A 14,792-nucleotide genomic window follows, 5' to 3' on the forward strand; every position below is an offset into this window, starting at 1 on the left:
CCCAGCATCTAAGAAGGTCTGGGAAGGCCCAGCAGCCTGCATGGCTAATCCCTGTATCTGATGCAGGTGGTCCTTAAATGACAATCAGAGGCACCTAGTCTCGGGATGCTTCTGAGCTCCTTGCTGTGACCTAGACCATTTCCAGAGTCTCAGGCTTTGCCACCCCAGGACCAAGAAATCATCCTTCCTCCGTGTCCATCACCACAGCCATGCCTCCAGCCACAAGCCCCAGCTCCTATCTCAGCCTCCCTGGGCTAAGATTTCACAGAAGACAAGACAAGTACCACTTGCTCCACAGAGGACAACAAGTCAATAACCCCTGGGGACAGTCCCCCTCCAAGCCTAGCCACTTAAGGGGCAGACCAGCTCTGTGCCGGCAAGTGAGGCTTCTGGCATGCTGTGGGCAATGGGATTGCACATTGAGGGTGCAGCAGGCAGTGGGGTGAGAGATGAAGCAGCCAGGGAAGGGGGCAAGGCTGTGGGCCAAGATGCAAGACAGCAGCAAACCCTGTAGGCCCAACACCACTGCTCCCAAGGGGTGGGCCTGTGTGTGGCCTGGAGGAGGCCTGCCCCCCTTCTTAGCCCTCCCCCATAACTTCCCCCGCCCCTGGCCTGATGGCTTCCAGATGCTGAGCTCCCAGCAGAGCTGCCAGCCCCACCCAAAGCCACAGCCCTGGCCTCTTCCTGAGGGGCCCTCCCTGGGTGACCTATTCCAGGACTGAGCCAAGACAGCTTAGGCCCTGGGTCTGGAGAAATTGGGAAAGGCCTCTGGGTGCTCTCATCCCATTGATGGGGAGTCCAGGATCAAGGAGGCACCAGGGTTCTACTCCTTTCCTGTGACATGGCCCTGTCCCTCTCCTCAGGGAAAAGAGCTGCACAACAGCCCAGGAGGGGGCCTCATGTGTAACAGCTGGAAACAGCCTTGGCCTGACCAGCCCCACCCAGCCTACCCCACCCATCCATTCTACCTCAGCTCCCTGTGGGATCCTGGACACATCTTTGCCCCTTCCTAGGCCTCAGCTTTCTCTTTCAACAGAGGTGGCCAGCTGGGACTGAGCACCCCACCAGCCACTCCTGGAGGTCTGGAGGCAAATCAATGCAGCCTTTCACCATGCTCCAACCCCCCACACACACACTCCCTCACCCCACCTCATCAAGCCAAGGCCACTCTTCCATCAGGGTCCAAAGGCCCAGGGTCCCCACCAAGCCAGGGCCTCCCTGACCCTCTCCATCAGGGTGCAAGGCCCTCACGGAGCTGGGAATGTCAGTGCTAGGAAGGAGGCCCAGGTCCCTCCTCATACACTTCACAGATGAGGCGGCCCTTTTCTTAGGGCTCAAGATAGGCATAGAACAGTTTTAGAGTCAGATAGCTGGGTATCCAACTTCCCCACTTCAGGCCAGATACCCCTTCTCCCAGTTTCCCTGCCCCCACAGCAGGTGTGATATGATGTCAAAAAGAGGAAAGGGGGGCCGGGGATTTAGCTCAGTGGTTTCGCTGCCTGCTGCGCAAGTGCAAGGACCCGAGTTCGATCCCGGTACCAAAAAAAAAAAAGAGGAAAGGGACAAATTTAGGCAGAAGCTGCCACAGTCTGCCCTCGGGGCCTGGCCCTGCCCTCAGACCACACCTCCTCCGGGAGGCCAGTTGGCCAAGGGAACCGGGACTGCTCTGCAATGGGTAGCCTAACAACAGAGATCTTTGGAGACTTAGACAGGGAGCAGTATCACAGTAAGCCACCTGGTGGCTACAATCTGTCTGGGAGCAACCCCTACCCTCATCTCTCCTGGTGATGCCCAGAGACCTGAGTTGATCCAGGGCTGCCCTGAGAGACAGCCCATCTGGAAGGCCTAGCAATAAAGGAGTGTTTTTAAAAAGTCTTGAAGACAGTCCAGGGATTTACCTCAGCGGTGCTGCTGCCTGCCTCACAAGTGCAAGGTCCTGAGTTCGATCCCAGGTACCAAAGAAAAAATCTTGAAGACAAGTGTGGTGATACACACCTATCTCAGCACTGTGGATGACACAGGAGGATCACAGGTTTGAGGCTAGTATGGGCAACCTACAGCCCCATCTCAAAATAAAAAACAAAAATGGTGGGGGAAGTAATTTATGGAAAAAAGCTTGCCTAGCAAAAGCAAGGCCTTGGCTCAAGCCCTAGTACCACACACACACACACACACACACACACACACACACTCACACACACGTCTTGAATTCTTTACATGATGTCCCAAAGATGCATTATGTTACGATTTTCTCACTAAATTTTATCAAAATCTTCCTATGAGTAAGGTGGCCTTCTTATGAGTCCAGGAATGAACCAGGAATGAAAGCAAGCAATGAAGCTGGGACCTGGAGCAGATCTCAGGTGACAGAGTAAAACGGGCTGTATGTGGTCCCACAGATTGACAGGTGACAGATATCCCTGAAGAATCAGCCAGGCAAAGTATAGGTGCATCTTACTAGTCACACACTTCTTGTACATCCCCCAATTCTCACAAAAGCCCAGTGGAGTGGCTGCAGCAATGTGCCTTGTAATGTGCCCACCACCAAGCAGCCAGCTGCTGTGGACAACCCACCAGCTGATGGTGCCCTCTACTGACAGCTCACACATAGAAGGGGCTGCTCAACAGAGGGGGTGTGGCTGCAAGAACTGTGCCCCTGCACTGAGCCCCTCCAAACTACTGTGAGGGAAAAGGCCCACAAGTGATGTGACTTACCCAAGGTCACACCTGCCAGCCCAGCAGAGCGGGCTACAGCTGGATGCACCCTCCTGCAGCTCCCAGCCTGAGTCCCCTCAATTCATCAGCCCTGGAGAGCTGACCCTCAGCATGGCCCTTTACTCCAGGGTGCCCATTAACTGGGAAGCCCAAAGGACACCACAGGGTTCCAGACTCAAAATCTTCATCCCCAAAGTTCCTAGAAGCCCAGGCAGGGACAGGAGCCTATGTCAGCTCCTCTCTACCTCAGAAGCTGTCAGCCAGGCTCCTCCAGATGTTCCATCCTGCCACTTCCTCTCTAAACCCATCAGCCTAGCCTTCTCCTTCTGGAAGCACCTGCTGGTTAACCTAGTGTTTAACCTAGACATAACTGAGAAGAGACTCACCTTCAAAGCTACAGCTCCTCATAGGGACTTAAATTTGTCATCAAGACTCTCATTATAACTCATCTAAACAGTCCTGGAAGTATGCACTGATATGAGTTTTTTAACAGGCAACATGCTAATTGGGGGTTCTGATTGGTGGAGTCTGAGCTAACCAAGAATTGTGATTGGTGGAATGCCATCCACAAACCCCAGGTTCCTATTCATGAAGAATAATAGTTAATAGGCATTTCCAGGTGACACTGCAGTGGATAGAGAGGATTTTTCTGCAAAGGCCTGAAAGTTCTTTATAGTTCTTTCTGGGTTTTGCAGAAGCAAACTGTAACTGCATGATAAAAGCCACACTACATCCCTCCCTGGTAACTACAGACTCTCCCAGGTGAACAGTAGCTCTGACTTCTACACCGCACACAGACACCCCACTGCCCTCTGACAGACAGGCACTGGCCAAGGCCCACTAGGCCTTAGGAATAAGAGCGTTGGGCAGCCAAGGAGCAAGATCTGGACACCAACCAAGAGGAGGGCTGCCATCCCTCTCTTTCCCTAGTACACTCCCCAAATCTAGGAAGAACCTCAGCATCCCAACCAGACACTCAAGGGCAGGGGACAGATTCTCCAAATCCTGATCCCTAATGGGCACCTGTCCCTCCTGTCCAGCCCAAGGCCAAGTTAGCTCCCATCTCCCTCCACCTGTCTGCCCAGCTCCAGCCTCCATTGGCCACTGAGAACTCTCACTTCACACTCCCTGAGCTCACACATTCAAGTCATTTAATCTCACACAAAGTGAGGGAAGTCCACCTGGGGTTTCTCCCATTCCTGAAAAGGAAGGGAGACAACCTTCCCATTCAGGGTACCAAGGTACTCACTCACCTTTCTCCACTGTCTCCAACCATACATCCCTCTCCAACCTACCATGGCCACCCACCACTCTCCCCTTGGTTCCAGAACACATCATGCCACGCTGTTCTCAGAGACATTCTGCCTTCCTTCCACCCACCCCCACAGCCCCTGTAGCCCTCAGGGACGCTGCCCTAGCTTCAAATGGCAACTCCAGCCTTTCCACTTGCTAGGTGTGAAACTCTACGGTGAGCCACCACATCGCTCACAGCCTCAGTTTCCCCCGCCTGTAAAATGTGGAAATACTGCCTCACTTCACAGGTTCATGGTAAAGTTTAAAAAGCATTGAGAGAGAATACAACAGGAAGACAACAGGATGCCCTGTTTCCCTAGGGTTTGTACCCAGCTATCCAGGACAACCCATGGATCTGAGGGGGCTGACAGCACCATGAGTTGGTGAGCTGCTAAGGACAGAGATCATCAGGTCTTGTTAACTGCTGAATCCTCAGTCACGTCATCAAGCTGGGGCTTCATAAATAGACTCAGGGACCAAACAAACACACCAAAGCCCCTGACATTCCTCCTTTTAAAAATTCTGACATAGTCTCCCCATGATGAATATTACCAGTATGTACTGCAAACATGTACTAATAAAAATAAAATTAAAAGATACACAGATTAAAAAATTAGATAAAGGGGCCAGGGATTTAGCTCAGTGGTTCTGCCACCTGCCTTGCAAGCGCAAGGTCCCGAATTCGATCCCTGGTACCAAAAAAGTTAAAATAAGATAAAATTCTGAGATAGGTTCTGCCCAAGTTGCCCAGGCTAGCCTTGAGCTTGTGTTTCTCCTGCCTCATGCTCCCATGTAGCTGGGGTTATAGATGTGTGCAACTGTAGCCAGCTGTTTTTTTGTTTTTGTTTTTGTTTTTTTTTAGACAGGCCCTCACTATGTAGTTCAGGCTGGGCTTGAACTCACTATATAGCCCAGGCTGGCCTTGAAATCATAGAAAACCTCTAGCCTCAGCCTCCCAAGTGCTGGGATTACAGGCATGCGCCATGCCAGGTCTTGCCAGCTTCTCTTTCTTAAAAGAACTTTTTTTTTTTTTTTTTTGGTGCCAGGGATTGAACTCAGGTCCTTGAGCAGCAGGCGGCGAAACCACTAAGCTAAATCCCCAGCCCTCTTAAGAGAACTTTTTAAAAAGAGTTTACAGGGGTGGAGATGACCATGTGCCTGCTTTTTGGAATCTGAAAGTCAAAGTAACAGCTTCCAGGTGCTTGACATACCAATCACCACATATGTTACATTTTACCAAAGCAGAGAACCTTTAAACTGCAAGTCCAGGGTACTACCCTCCAGCTCTCTCCTTCTGGGAGACAGATGAGAAGAGAAGGGGAGCCCAACTAGTCAGAGGGATAAAGGAAAGTCCACAGCCTGAGACAACCAGAGAAGCTAGTCCATTCAACCAGAAAGTCCTGCCCAGCCCACACACACCATCCCGGACAGGCATCCCACCCCGCCCTGCAGCCTCAGCTGAAAACAGGGAATTGAGGCAGGCTGAGGACTTGTGCACCTGGGGGCAGGTTCTGCCATCTCAAGCACTTGGCCTACCAAACCCCAGTGTCCTTGAGAGGCTGCTAGCCTCCTCCAAAGGGGAACATTTTGGACTTGTTTTGTTTTTTGTTTTTTTGAGACAGGGTCTCACTATGTAGCCCAGGCTGGCCTCAATCCACTCACAATCCTTCTGCCTTAACCTCCTGGGATTACAGGAGTGTGCCACCACACCCAGCTCAAAGAGGGGACTGGTACAGGGAAAAAGTGAAGCCAGAGTCCTAGGAAGCCCAGACAGTCTCAATCAAGGTCGAAGCACAGAAGCCAGAGGGTCCCACTGCTCCAAGCCTGTGCATCATCAGAGCCAAGAATCTCCTCGCCAACAAACATGAGGAGCTCAGCCACTCCTGCCTACTGCCCAGCCCAGCGAAGAGCAGCCAGCACCATGCAGAAGAGCAGGGCTCTGGGGTCAGGTTTCCAGTCACATCTCTACCTCTTGCTCTAGCTGGCCCCTTCCCCAGCCTCTGTGTTTTCATCTTGGAAAATCAAAATCAAGAAGGAAATCAGAAAACAACTTGACTTGTAAAAAGACCATAATGATTTAATGAGAAAATACTAGGAAAGGGAATGCCCAGAACATATAAAGACCTCAAAAGTAATTTTTAAAATTATTACCACTGGGCCAGGTGTGGTGGCGCACGCACACCTGTAGTCCCAACACTCAGGAGGCTGAGCCAGAGGATCTTTGAGGCCAGCCTGGACTGCATAATGAGTTTTCAAGGCCAGCCTTAACTATATAAACCCTGTCCCAAAGAACAAAAAAAAGAACAAACAAGCAAAATGTATTACTGTTGGGCCCTCCAGCTGGATCTTGTCTAAATGCCAACCCTTGGGGTGGCCCTGCTGCCTGCCAGATCCATCAGCTGGCCTATCTATCCTTAGGTATTGATTGTGAACTTGGCAATAAAGGTGAGAGCCTAGGAGCCGGGTGTATACCTGTGTAGCCACCTTTCCCCCAGCATCTGGTGTCCACCAGCTAGGGCCACACCGTGCCGGGGCTCCTCCCCATTCAATCCCCGCCCTGCCAGCCCTGGGCTGCTGAGCACGTGGCCCAGCCCTAGGGAGCCATTTCGCTCCTGGAGCAGCACTGCAAAAAGGGGCCACAGGTCCTAAACTTGTGCACACTGGAGAAACTCCCACCCCCTCGTGCCCACCTCAGCCCGGCGAGTCGGGTTCAATAAGGAGATGCCTGTGCCAAGCCTTAGCAAAAAGAGTTCCAGGCATGTGCATTTTAACGTATCCAGAGTGACTTGGCTGTTCGTAGCCCTCGAATTCATCACCTTTGATAAAGGGTGACTTTTGGGCGACCTCGAGCCAAGCTTGCACAAGTGGCTCCTGTGAAGGAAATGCACACCTGGGGTACCCACCCGGATGGGAGACAGGACGCTTTCGCTTAAGGCTAAGAGAAGGGGCGTGGAATGGGAAAGTTTGCAGAGGAGGCCCACGTGCAGCGGGGAGCGACGAGGCTAGGCTAAGAGTGGCCTCAGGACCTCCCTGCCCAAAACGCCTTGCACCTGGCTTGTCTAGTCCATCTACCCCGAGGAGGCCGAGCTTTGTCAGGAAAAGCGTGGCTCCCGAGCGCCTACAAGTCCCATAATGCTGTATCCGCCAGGCGCGCAGAACTACAGCTCCCGTGAGGCCGCGCGCGCGGAGGTCCGCCTACTCCAAAAGGGCTGCAGAGTCACGTCCAGGCCTCGCTAGTAAACAGCGCCCGGGCGCGGGCGGGCGGGCGAGCCAGAAAGCGAGCCAGCCAGCCAGCCAGCGGCGGCCAGCGTGCCGCGGGCCGCGGCGTCCCTGCCTCCCGCACTGCCCTTCGGGGTCCGCCCACCCGCACAGCCCGGCGCGACCAAGCCCCCAGACCCCGCTGCAGCCGCACTCTACAAACAAGCACACCGCCCGGCTCCCCGTCCCCCCACCCACACCCGAAGCCGCGGCGGGGCTGTATTGTAGCCGCCCTCGCCGCAGCCCCACGCGTGCCCTGCCCCCCCCCATTTGAAGGGGGTCATCCGGAGAGTGTGAGGAAGCAAGGAGAGGAAGGAAGCCGCCGCGGGAGGGGGGAGGAGGAAGCGCGGCGGGGAAAGCCACCAGCATCAAGCATGGCCGGGACTGCTGCAGAACCACGTGGGTCTGTTTGCAATTTACAAACGTCGCGACTCGCCCGCTTGCAGCGGACAAAAGTGGCCGGGGCCACTCGGGGTCCCTACGTTCCAAGGGAGGTGGGTCCCCAAGAAGCGCGAGGCGGGCACGCGGGCTGCAGCCACCCCAGCGGCTAAGAAAGGCGAGCGGGGTAGGCAGCGCGGGCCATGCGTGCGCACACGCGCGCCAGCCCCAGGCGGGCTGGCCGGGGGCTGCAATGGTAGGAAGGGGTTAGGGGGAGGAGGAGTACACACCTACAGAGCCCTCCTATCACTTCTTTCTCTGTTTTCCTGAAATGTTGCAAAGAGGGCACCTTCTGAGTGGGCACCATGAAATACTCCATAGCGATCGGCCCCCCTCCTCTGCACGAGCCAGGTCCCGCGGTCCGCCGGAGAATGCAAGATGGAAATCCGAATCAAAGGGCAGCGCTGGACGGAGGTGCAGAATCGGCCGGTCCCAGATGCTGGCGGCGGCGGCGGCGGCGAGGGGAGGGAGGCGGGCGGGAGGGGCGGGAGGGAGATCTCTCCGGCCTGCCTCCCCGGGCGTGTGTATGTGTGTGTGTGTTTGCAGCTGATCAGATGTCTGTTTCAAGGCGGGAAACAGCTGGTGAAAACTCAGCACTCCCCCGGCCTCCTTCCGCGGAGTAAGGAATTGCATGTAAACAAAGGACTATTTGCTGCGTCCCCCAAGCGGCGCGAGGCTGGGGCGAGAGGGACGCCGGCTCCCGGGAACCGGCTGCAACGGGGATCCGCGGGCCTCCCCTCGGGTACAGGGGGCCCCGGGCCGCAGCCCAGCTGCGGGAGCGCTGCGTGAATGGAGCGATCTGCGCCCCAGCTACATGCGCCACTATGGGTGATGAGGTCCATCAGCTGACAGGTTGGCAAGCATTGGGAGAAAAAAAAAGGCCAGCCACCACGAGGGAGCTCAGCCTGTGCGGCCCAGGGTCCACCAAGCACCGTCCCTGCAGGGTCAGCCCACAACGCGACCCTCGGGGGCGCACGGCTGGGTCCGCATGCCGCGGCAGCGGGAAGCCGGCCCAGGGTGCCTACTTGGTTTTTTTGCTTTTTCACGTTTGCAACTGCACGAAGTGGAGTCTTGGTGAGCTCCCTGCGAGCAGACCCAGGGCCCCCTGGAAACTTGCGTCACGGCCGCTGCTTCCCACATGTAATTTGGGGCTGACTCCGGGGGCCGGCCAGCCTACTCCTTTCCTCCCTGCCCAGCTAGCCGCTCGTCCCGGGCTCTGGAGCCAGGGAATCCCATAGCCGGTGAGGTGACAGCAAAGAGGGTGCGCCGGGCACCTCGGACGCGGGGGCTGGGGGTGGGGTGTACAAAGGAGAGGCGGAGCTGAGAGGGAAGGGTGGAGGCGGGCCAGAACGGCAGCAGCCCCCGGGGGAAGTTTGCCAGCTCGGCAGGAGGCCTAGGAATTGCTACCGAATTTCCTCGCCCCCTTCCCCAACTTCCCCACTTCGCAGGCGGAAGTCTGCAGCTTCCCATTCATGGAGAAGCCTGGGCGGAACTTGCTTCTCCGCCAGGGTGCACGCTCTGCAGAGGGGTGATGGCCGGGGACGGAGAAGGGAAGACATTAGTGTTGAGCTTCCACCCTGCCCCCCAACAGCCCACTTTCCGGCCCCAGGCAGTCCCCTGCCTCCCAGAGGGTTGGCCCCTGGCTCAGGAAGCCCACGCCTATCTTGGAATGTCCTCGATCCTGCCTACCGCCTTTCCCTACCCCATCCGCCTTCCAGGTCCCACCCAAATCACGCCTTCTAATTGAAATATAGTACCGCTACTAATAAGAATTGTTACAGTTATTATTAGGAAACATTGTTATTGGGTATTACCACCATCATGTAGGTGCCAGGCAGTTTTGCATATTCCCCACTCTTGAAAACAGTTTATTAGGCAATTTCTGTAATTACAGATCCCAAAACACAATGTCTGAGTCCTGGGGAAGCTTAATTTGAAATGTAACATCCTTGACCCCTACCTTAGGGCTACCAAATCTGGAATGCTGCTTAGGGAACTCATCTTTAACTGCCATTAATGATCAAGTCATACTGATGCATCACTTTATTATCCTTGCCCCCACATCCTAGGTACTGGAGATGGAACCCAGGGTCTTCACACTAAGCAACATACATCCCAAGCGCGCGCGCGCGCGCGTGTGTGTGTGTGTGTGTGTGTGTGTGTGTGTGTGTGTGTGTGTGTGTATTTGAGACAGGATCTCCCTAAGTCTTTTAAGTTGCCCAGGCTGGACTCTGAACTTTTGATCCTTGTGCCTCTGTCTCCCACAGTGCTGGGATCCTAGAAGTATTTTGAGGTAGAAAATTTTAAGGGATGGCCAAAAGTACATTCAACAATCATGAAAAATCATGTGTTGATTAACACTTTAAAAAATCATTCAAGGGCCAGGGATTTAGCTCAGTGGTTTCAGTGCCTGCTATGCAAGCACAAGGACCCGAGTTCGATCCCCGGTACCAAAAAAAAAAAAAAAAATTCAAGGGGCTGGGGATTTAGCTCAGTGGTGCTGCTGCCTGCCTTGAAAGCCAAGGTCTTGAGTTAGATCGCCAGTACCAAAAAAAAAAAAACAAAAAAACAACCCTCATTCAGGGCTGGTGATTTAGCTCAGCAGCACAGTGCCTGCCTGGCAAGCATGAGGTCCTTAGTTCAGTCCCCAGTACCAAAAAAAAAATCTAATTCAAGGCTGGGGTGTGGCTCAGGGGCCAGGGGTAAGGTGCTTGCCTAGCATACACAAAGCCCTGGATATGATCCCCAGTACCAGTTCTGGGGAAAAAAAAAAACAACTCTGATGGACAAGACATGGTGGCACATGCCTGTAATCTTGGCACTCCGGAGGCTGGGGCAGGAAGATTGTCAGGAGTTCACTGAATTGACAGGGTCTCACTGAATTATATAGTGAGACCCTGTCTCAAAAAAGAAAAAAAAAATCTATAATGAACAAAATACCTCTTTTTGAGGGGAGGGTGTTTTGTTTATTGAAATAGGATCTCACTATGTAATTCAAGCTAGCCTTGAACTCACTGTTTAGCCCAGGCTGACCTTGAACTCAAGGTGCCTTCTAGAGTTCTAATTCGATTTTTTTTTTTTTTTTTTTGGTACCGAGGATCAAACTCAGGACCTTTTGCTTCTGAGGCAGGTGCTGGAACCACTGAGCTAAATCCCCAGCCCTTGCTATAGTTTTTGTTTGGGTTTGGTTTTGGTCTTTTTTATAGTACTGGAGATTGAACCGGACTTTATGCATGTTAGACAAGCACTACACTACTGAGTCACAACCCTGGCCCTCACTTCTTGCTATTATAGTCCAGGCTAAGCTTCAACTCTCAATACTCCTGCCTATAGCAGGCTTCTGTTTCTCTGGATTACTGAATTTCTTTAGTGCCCCTTTCTGTTTCTGTCCCCAAATGAATGCCTCACTAAGTCCCAGCCTTACAGTAGTTTCCCCTCTGCTTTGTATAGTGGCTCTCTTGGACCTGAGGCAAGAGGTAGCAGGGCCAGAGCTGCTCATCAGCCATCTGACATCCCTTCTGGGCCTGAACGGGGCTGGGGCTCACTTGCACAGTACTGGAGAGAGTGAAGGAAAACTTTGCCCAGCTGCCCTGATTCCTGCCTTCACTGCTTCTCCCTGTCTCCACAGGCAACATGTTCTGAGCTGGCAACAGAGAAGGCAAGGCAGTCACACTGCCCTCAAGTTGCTCATGGGCTATTGTGGTGACAGAGAATATACTTACAAAATGATGGCATTTTGGGAACAACATGCAATATAAAACCACACAACTGTGTGTCCTGAGCAGCTTCTCTGGTGCCTGAGTGAATGAATGAAGGAAAAATGTGTCTGCCCCCCTGATCTTTCTACTACAGAAATCCCATGACTGAGACTGGCTCCCAGTGGGCACACTCTCAGAATGGTTTTGCCATTTGTTAAAGCCTTTTCTCATTGCTGTATCAGCCCTGGGCCCTCAGATGTCTCCAAAGCACAAACCCAAACCCCCCTCCTCTTGTTCGGTCCATTTCTGCCCCCAAATTGAAATCCTATCACTAGATCACCACTCCCCACCCCAACACTCTCCTACCACAAGTCCCACTTCCCAGCAGTACACAAGGAATCCTAAAACTAAACCAGTCCTGGTGGAGAATGAGGCACATGGATCTCAACTGGAGGCCAATGTGGGCTACATACCAAGACCCTGTCTTAAAAACAACACATAGCTGGGTATGGTAGCACATGCCTGTAATCCCACACTCAGTATGCTGAAGCAGGAGGATTGCCATGAGTTCAAGGCCAGCTTGGGCTACATAGTTCAAAGACAGCCTGAACTACACAGTGAGACCTTGTCTCATAAAACAAACAAAAAAAACACATGGTGGTGCATGCCTGTAATCCCAGAACCTGGAGGCAAAGTCAGAAGGATCAACTTGAGTTCAAGGCCAGCCTCAACTACATAGCAAAACTATCTAAAAAAAAAAAAAAAAATCCCAGCACTTGGGAGACTGAGGCAGGAAGATCACCCCAAGTCCAAGGCCAGCCTTGGCTACATAGTTCAAAGCAAGCCCAAACTACATAGCAAGAACCTGGCTCAAAAAAATCAGACCTTCCAAATTTAAAGACCCAATCCAAAAATGGGCATCTGAAATGAATAGACACTTCTCAGATAAAGAAATAAAAACAGCAAATAAATATATGCACAAATGTTCAACATCACTGGCCAGTCGAGAGATGCAAATTAAAACAATACTGAGGGCTGGGGATTTAGCTCAGTGCTGCTGCCCCCTGCCTTGCAAGTGCAAGGTCCCATTTCGATCCCCAGTACCACAAAAAACCCCACAATACTGAGGTTCCATCTCACTCCAGAAAGAATGGGTGTTGTCAAGAAATCAATAACATGCTGGTGGGGGTGTGAGGAAAAAGGAACCCCTCTCCGCTGCTGGTGAGAGTGTAAACTGATGCAACCACTGTGGAAATGAGTGTGGAGATTCCTCAAAAAAACTAAAACTAGAGGGGCCGGGGATTTAGCTCAGTGGTTTTGCCGCCTGCTGCGCAAGCACAAGGACCCGAGTTCAATCCCTGGTACCAAAAAAAAAAAAAAAAAACCACCTAAAACTAGAGGTTCCATTTGACCCAGCTATTCCCCTTCTTGGTATCTTCCTGAAAGAATTAAAAGCATCATACCACAGTGATATATGCACACCCATGTTCATAGCAGCATAGGTTGTAATAGCTAAATCTTGGAAACAGCCCAAAATGCCCATCAACGGATGGATAGATGAATAAGATGTGGTTTTGGGCTGGGGATTTAGCTCAGTGGTTCTGCCACCTGCCTTGCCAAGCACAAGGACCTGAGCTCAATCCCCGGTACCAAAAAAAAAAAGATGTGGTTTTTTTATACAATGGAGTCCTACTCTGCCATGAAGAAGGATGAGCTTGAGAGATTTCTAGCTAAATGGATCCATCTTGAGACCATACTCTTGAGTGAAATAAATCAGACACACATGTTTAAATATTGCATTGTTTCTCTGGTGTGAGAAACAATGTGGAAATAAGGACTGAGATGTATAACAGATGTTGAGAAATGGGAAGAAAGTGTTCAAATGGGAAGGGGAACAAGGGAGTGAGAGGGGGAAAAGAAAAAAGAATTTGACCCATGGGATTTTACAAATATTAGATAAATTAACCTATGCAAAAAAGCCCGACAACAACAACAAAGTCCCCAAACTCCATTTCTCCTAGGAAGGAGACTCTGTACATGCCTCAGCCTGAGCCCCTTACGTTCTAAAATCATATAGAGTCCTCGGGGAGCATCAGATAGTGTTCAACAATATCCATTAGACACCTGACTGCTTCTCTGACTATTCCTTTGCTTCTTTGCACTAAATTAGAGGTCAGCAATTTTTTTCTTTTTTCTTTTTTTTTTTTTTTCAGTACCAGGGATCAAACTTGGGTCCTTGCACTTGCGCAGCAGGCGGCAAAACCACTGAGCTAAATCCCTGGCCCCAGCAATTTTTTTCTGTAAAGGACTAGATGGTAAATATTTTGGGCTTTTGTAGGCTATGTGGTCTCTGTTACACTCAACTGTACCACTGTTGGGGAGAGAAGCCATAGAAACATCTTTAGCAAATGGGCATCTCTGTGTATCAGTAACACTTTGTTTATGGACACAAATGGAACTTCATATCATTTTCACATGTCACTAAATATCATCCAGCAGGGTATGGTGGTACGCGCTTGTAATCTCAGTGCTCAGGAGGCTGAGGCAGGAGGAGCAACACGAGCTCAAAGACAGCCTGGGTTAAACAGTTCAAGACCAGCCTGAACTACATATCAAGACCCTGTCTCAAAGGACTTCTGAAAAGATGGTGGAGTGGTGAATAGCAGAGAAACAGACTCTCCAAGATTTGGAGTCCAGGCGCTGGAATATAGCAATGTGAGGAAGAGAAGTAAGAGAAATGGGTCCCCAAGGATCTGAAGCAAGAATTTAAGTCCATGAGGAGAACAAAGAGAGACCACAACAAAGAAAAAGGAGGTGGCAAGCAGTGCCTTCTCCCCGAGCCCTGACTGTTTTTGTGGGAAGGGGAAGCTCGAACCTGCAGACACAAGATGACTACTGGTGATCCCAGAGGCCTCCACATAGAAGTGCACCAGTGGAACAGAGCAGTAGATGCAGGAGACTGCAGTGGCTGGTGAGTTTTTCAGGTTCAGACATCCCCCAGGAGAGGGCAGTTGGCTGGTAGCTATCTTGGAGAGAGCCCAACTGAGCTCAGAACTCAAAACAGCTGCAGGCTGGTTCCATCTAACAGCTCCCAATGTCAGGGTGAGGCAGAAACCAGCAGTAGGCATATAGGGTATTGCAGGCTGAACAGACTGGGTTCCTGCCTCACAGCCAGAAACCAGCCTGAACTTCAGTGGAACTAAAGGTGCAGATTTGCGGGAATTATCCATTGACCCGATGTAAATCTACAGCTGGCTTGCTGGGATTAATCAGCATGGATCTGGGCTCTCTCTGCCCACTCTGCCAGTGACAGCAAAGACGCACTCTAAGTGGACATTTCTTTTTCTTCTTCTTTTTTTCCTTTTCTTGCTTTCATTTTGTTTTTGTTTT

The 14,792-nt window shown here is 51.8% G+C and overlaps 1 protein-coding gene across 5 annotated transcripts in view; it reads right to left on the reverse strand.

The window, feature by feature from the left end:
• The window catches only part of Tfap4 (transcription factor AP-4), a 56,765-nt gene that overhangs the window by 8,435 nt on the left and 33,538 nt on the right, over positions 1 to 14,792 (reverse strand). The window contains exon 1 of one of the 5 annotated variants that reach the window (XM_087202686.1): positions 7,935 to 8,535. The exons of 2 other annotated variants lie outside the window; for them this stretch is intronic. In XM_087202686.1, coding sequence (XP_087058812.1) covers positions 7,935 to 8,023 — 89 coding nt within the window. In that variant the 5' untranslated portion in view covers positions 8,024 to 8,535. Of the gene's footprint in view, positions 1 to 6,698; positions 7,403 to 7,934; positions 8,536 to 14,792 lie in introns of those variants that run through there. 2 more of the 5 variants (XM_004864772.4, XM_021244367.2) reach the window with 2 other exon arrangements.

Source organism: Heterocephalus glaber, unplaced genomic scaffold, assembly GCF_053883595.1.
Source record: "Heterocephalus glaber isolate CG9 unplaced genomic scaffold, H.glaber_assembly_v1.0 deba00001781, whole genome shotgun sequence".
In the NCBI taxonomy this organism is placed as follows: domain Eukaryota; kingdom Metazoa; phylum Chordata; class Mammalia; order Rodentia; family Bathyergidae; genus Heterocephalus; species Heterocephalus glaber.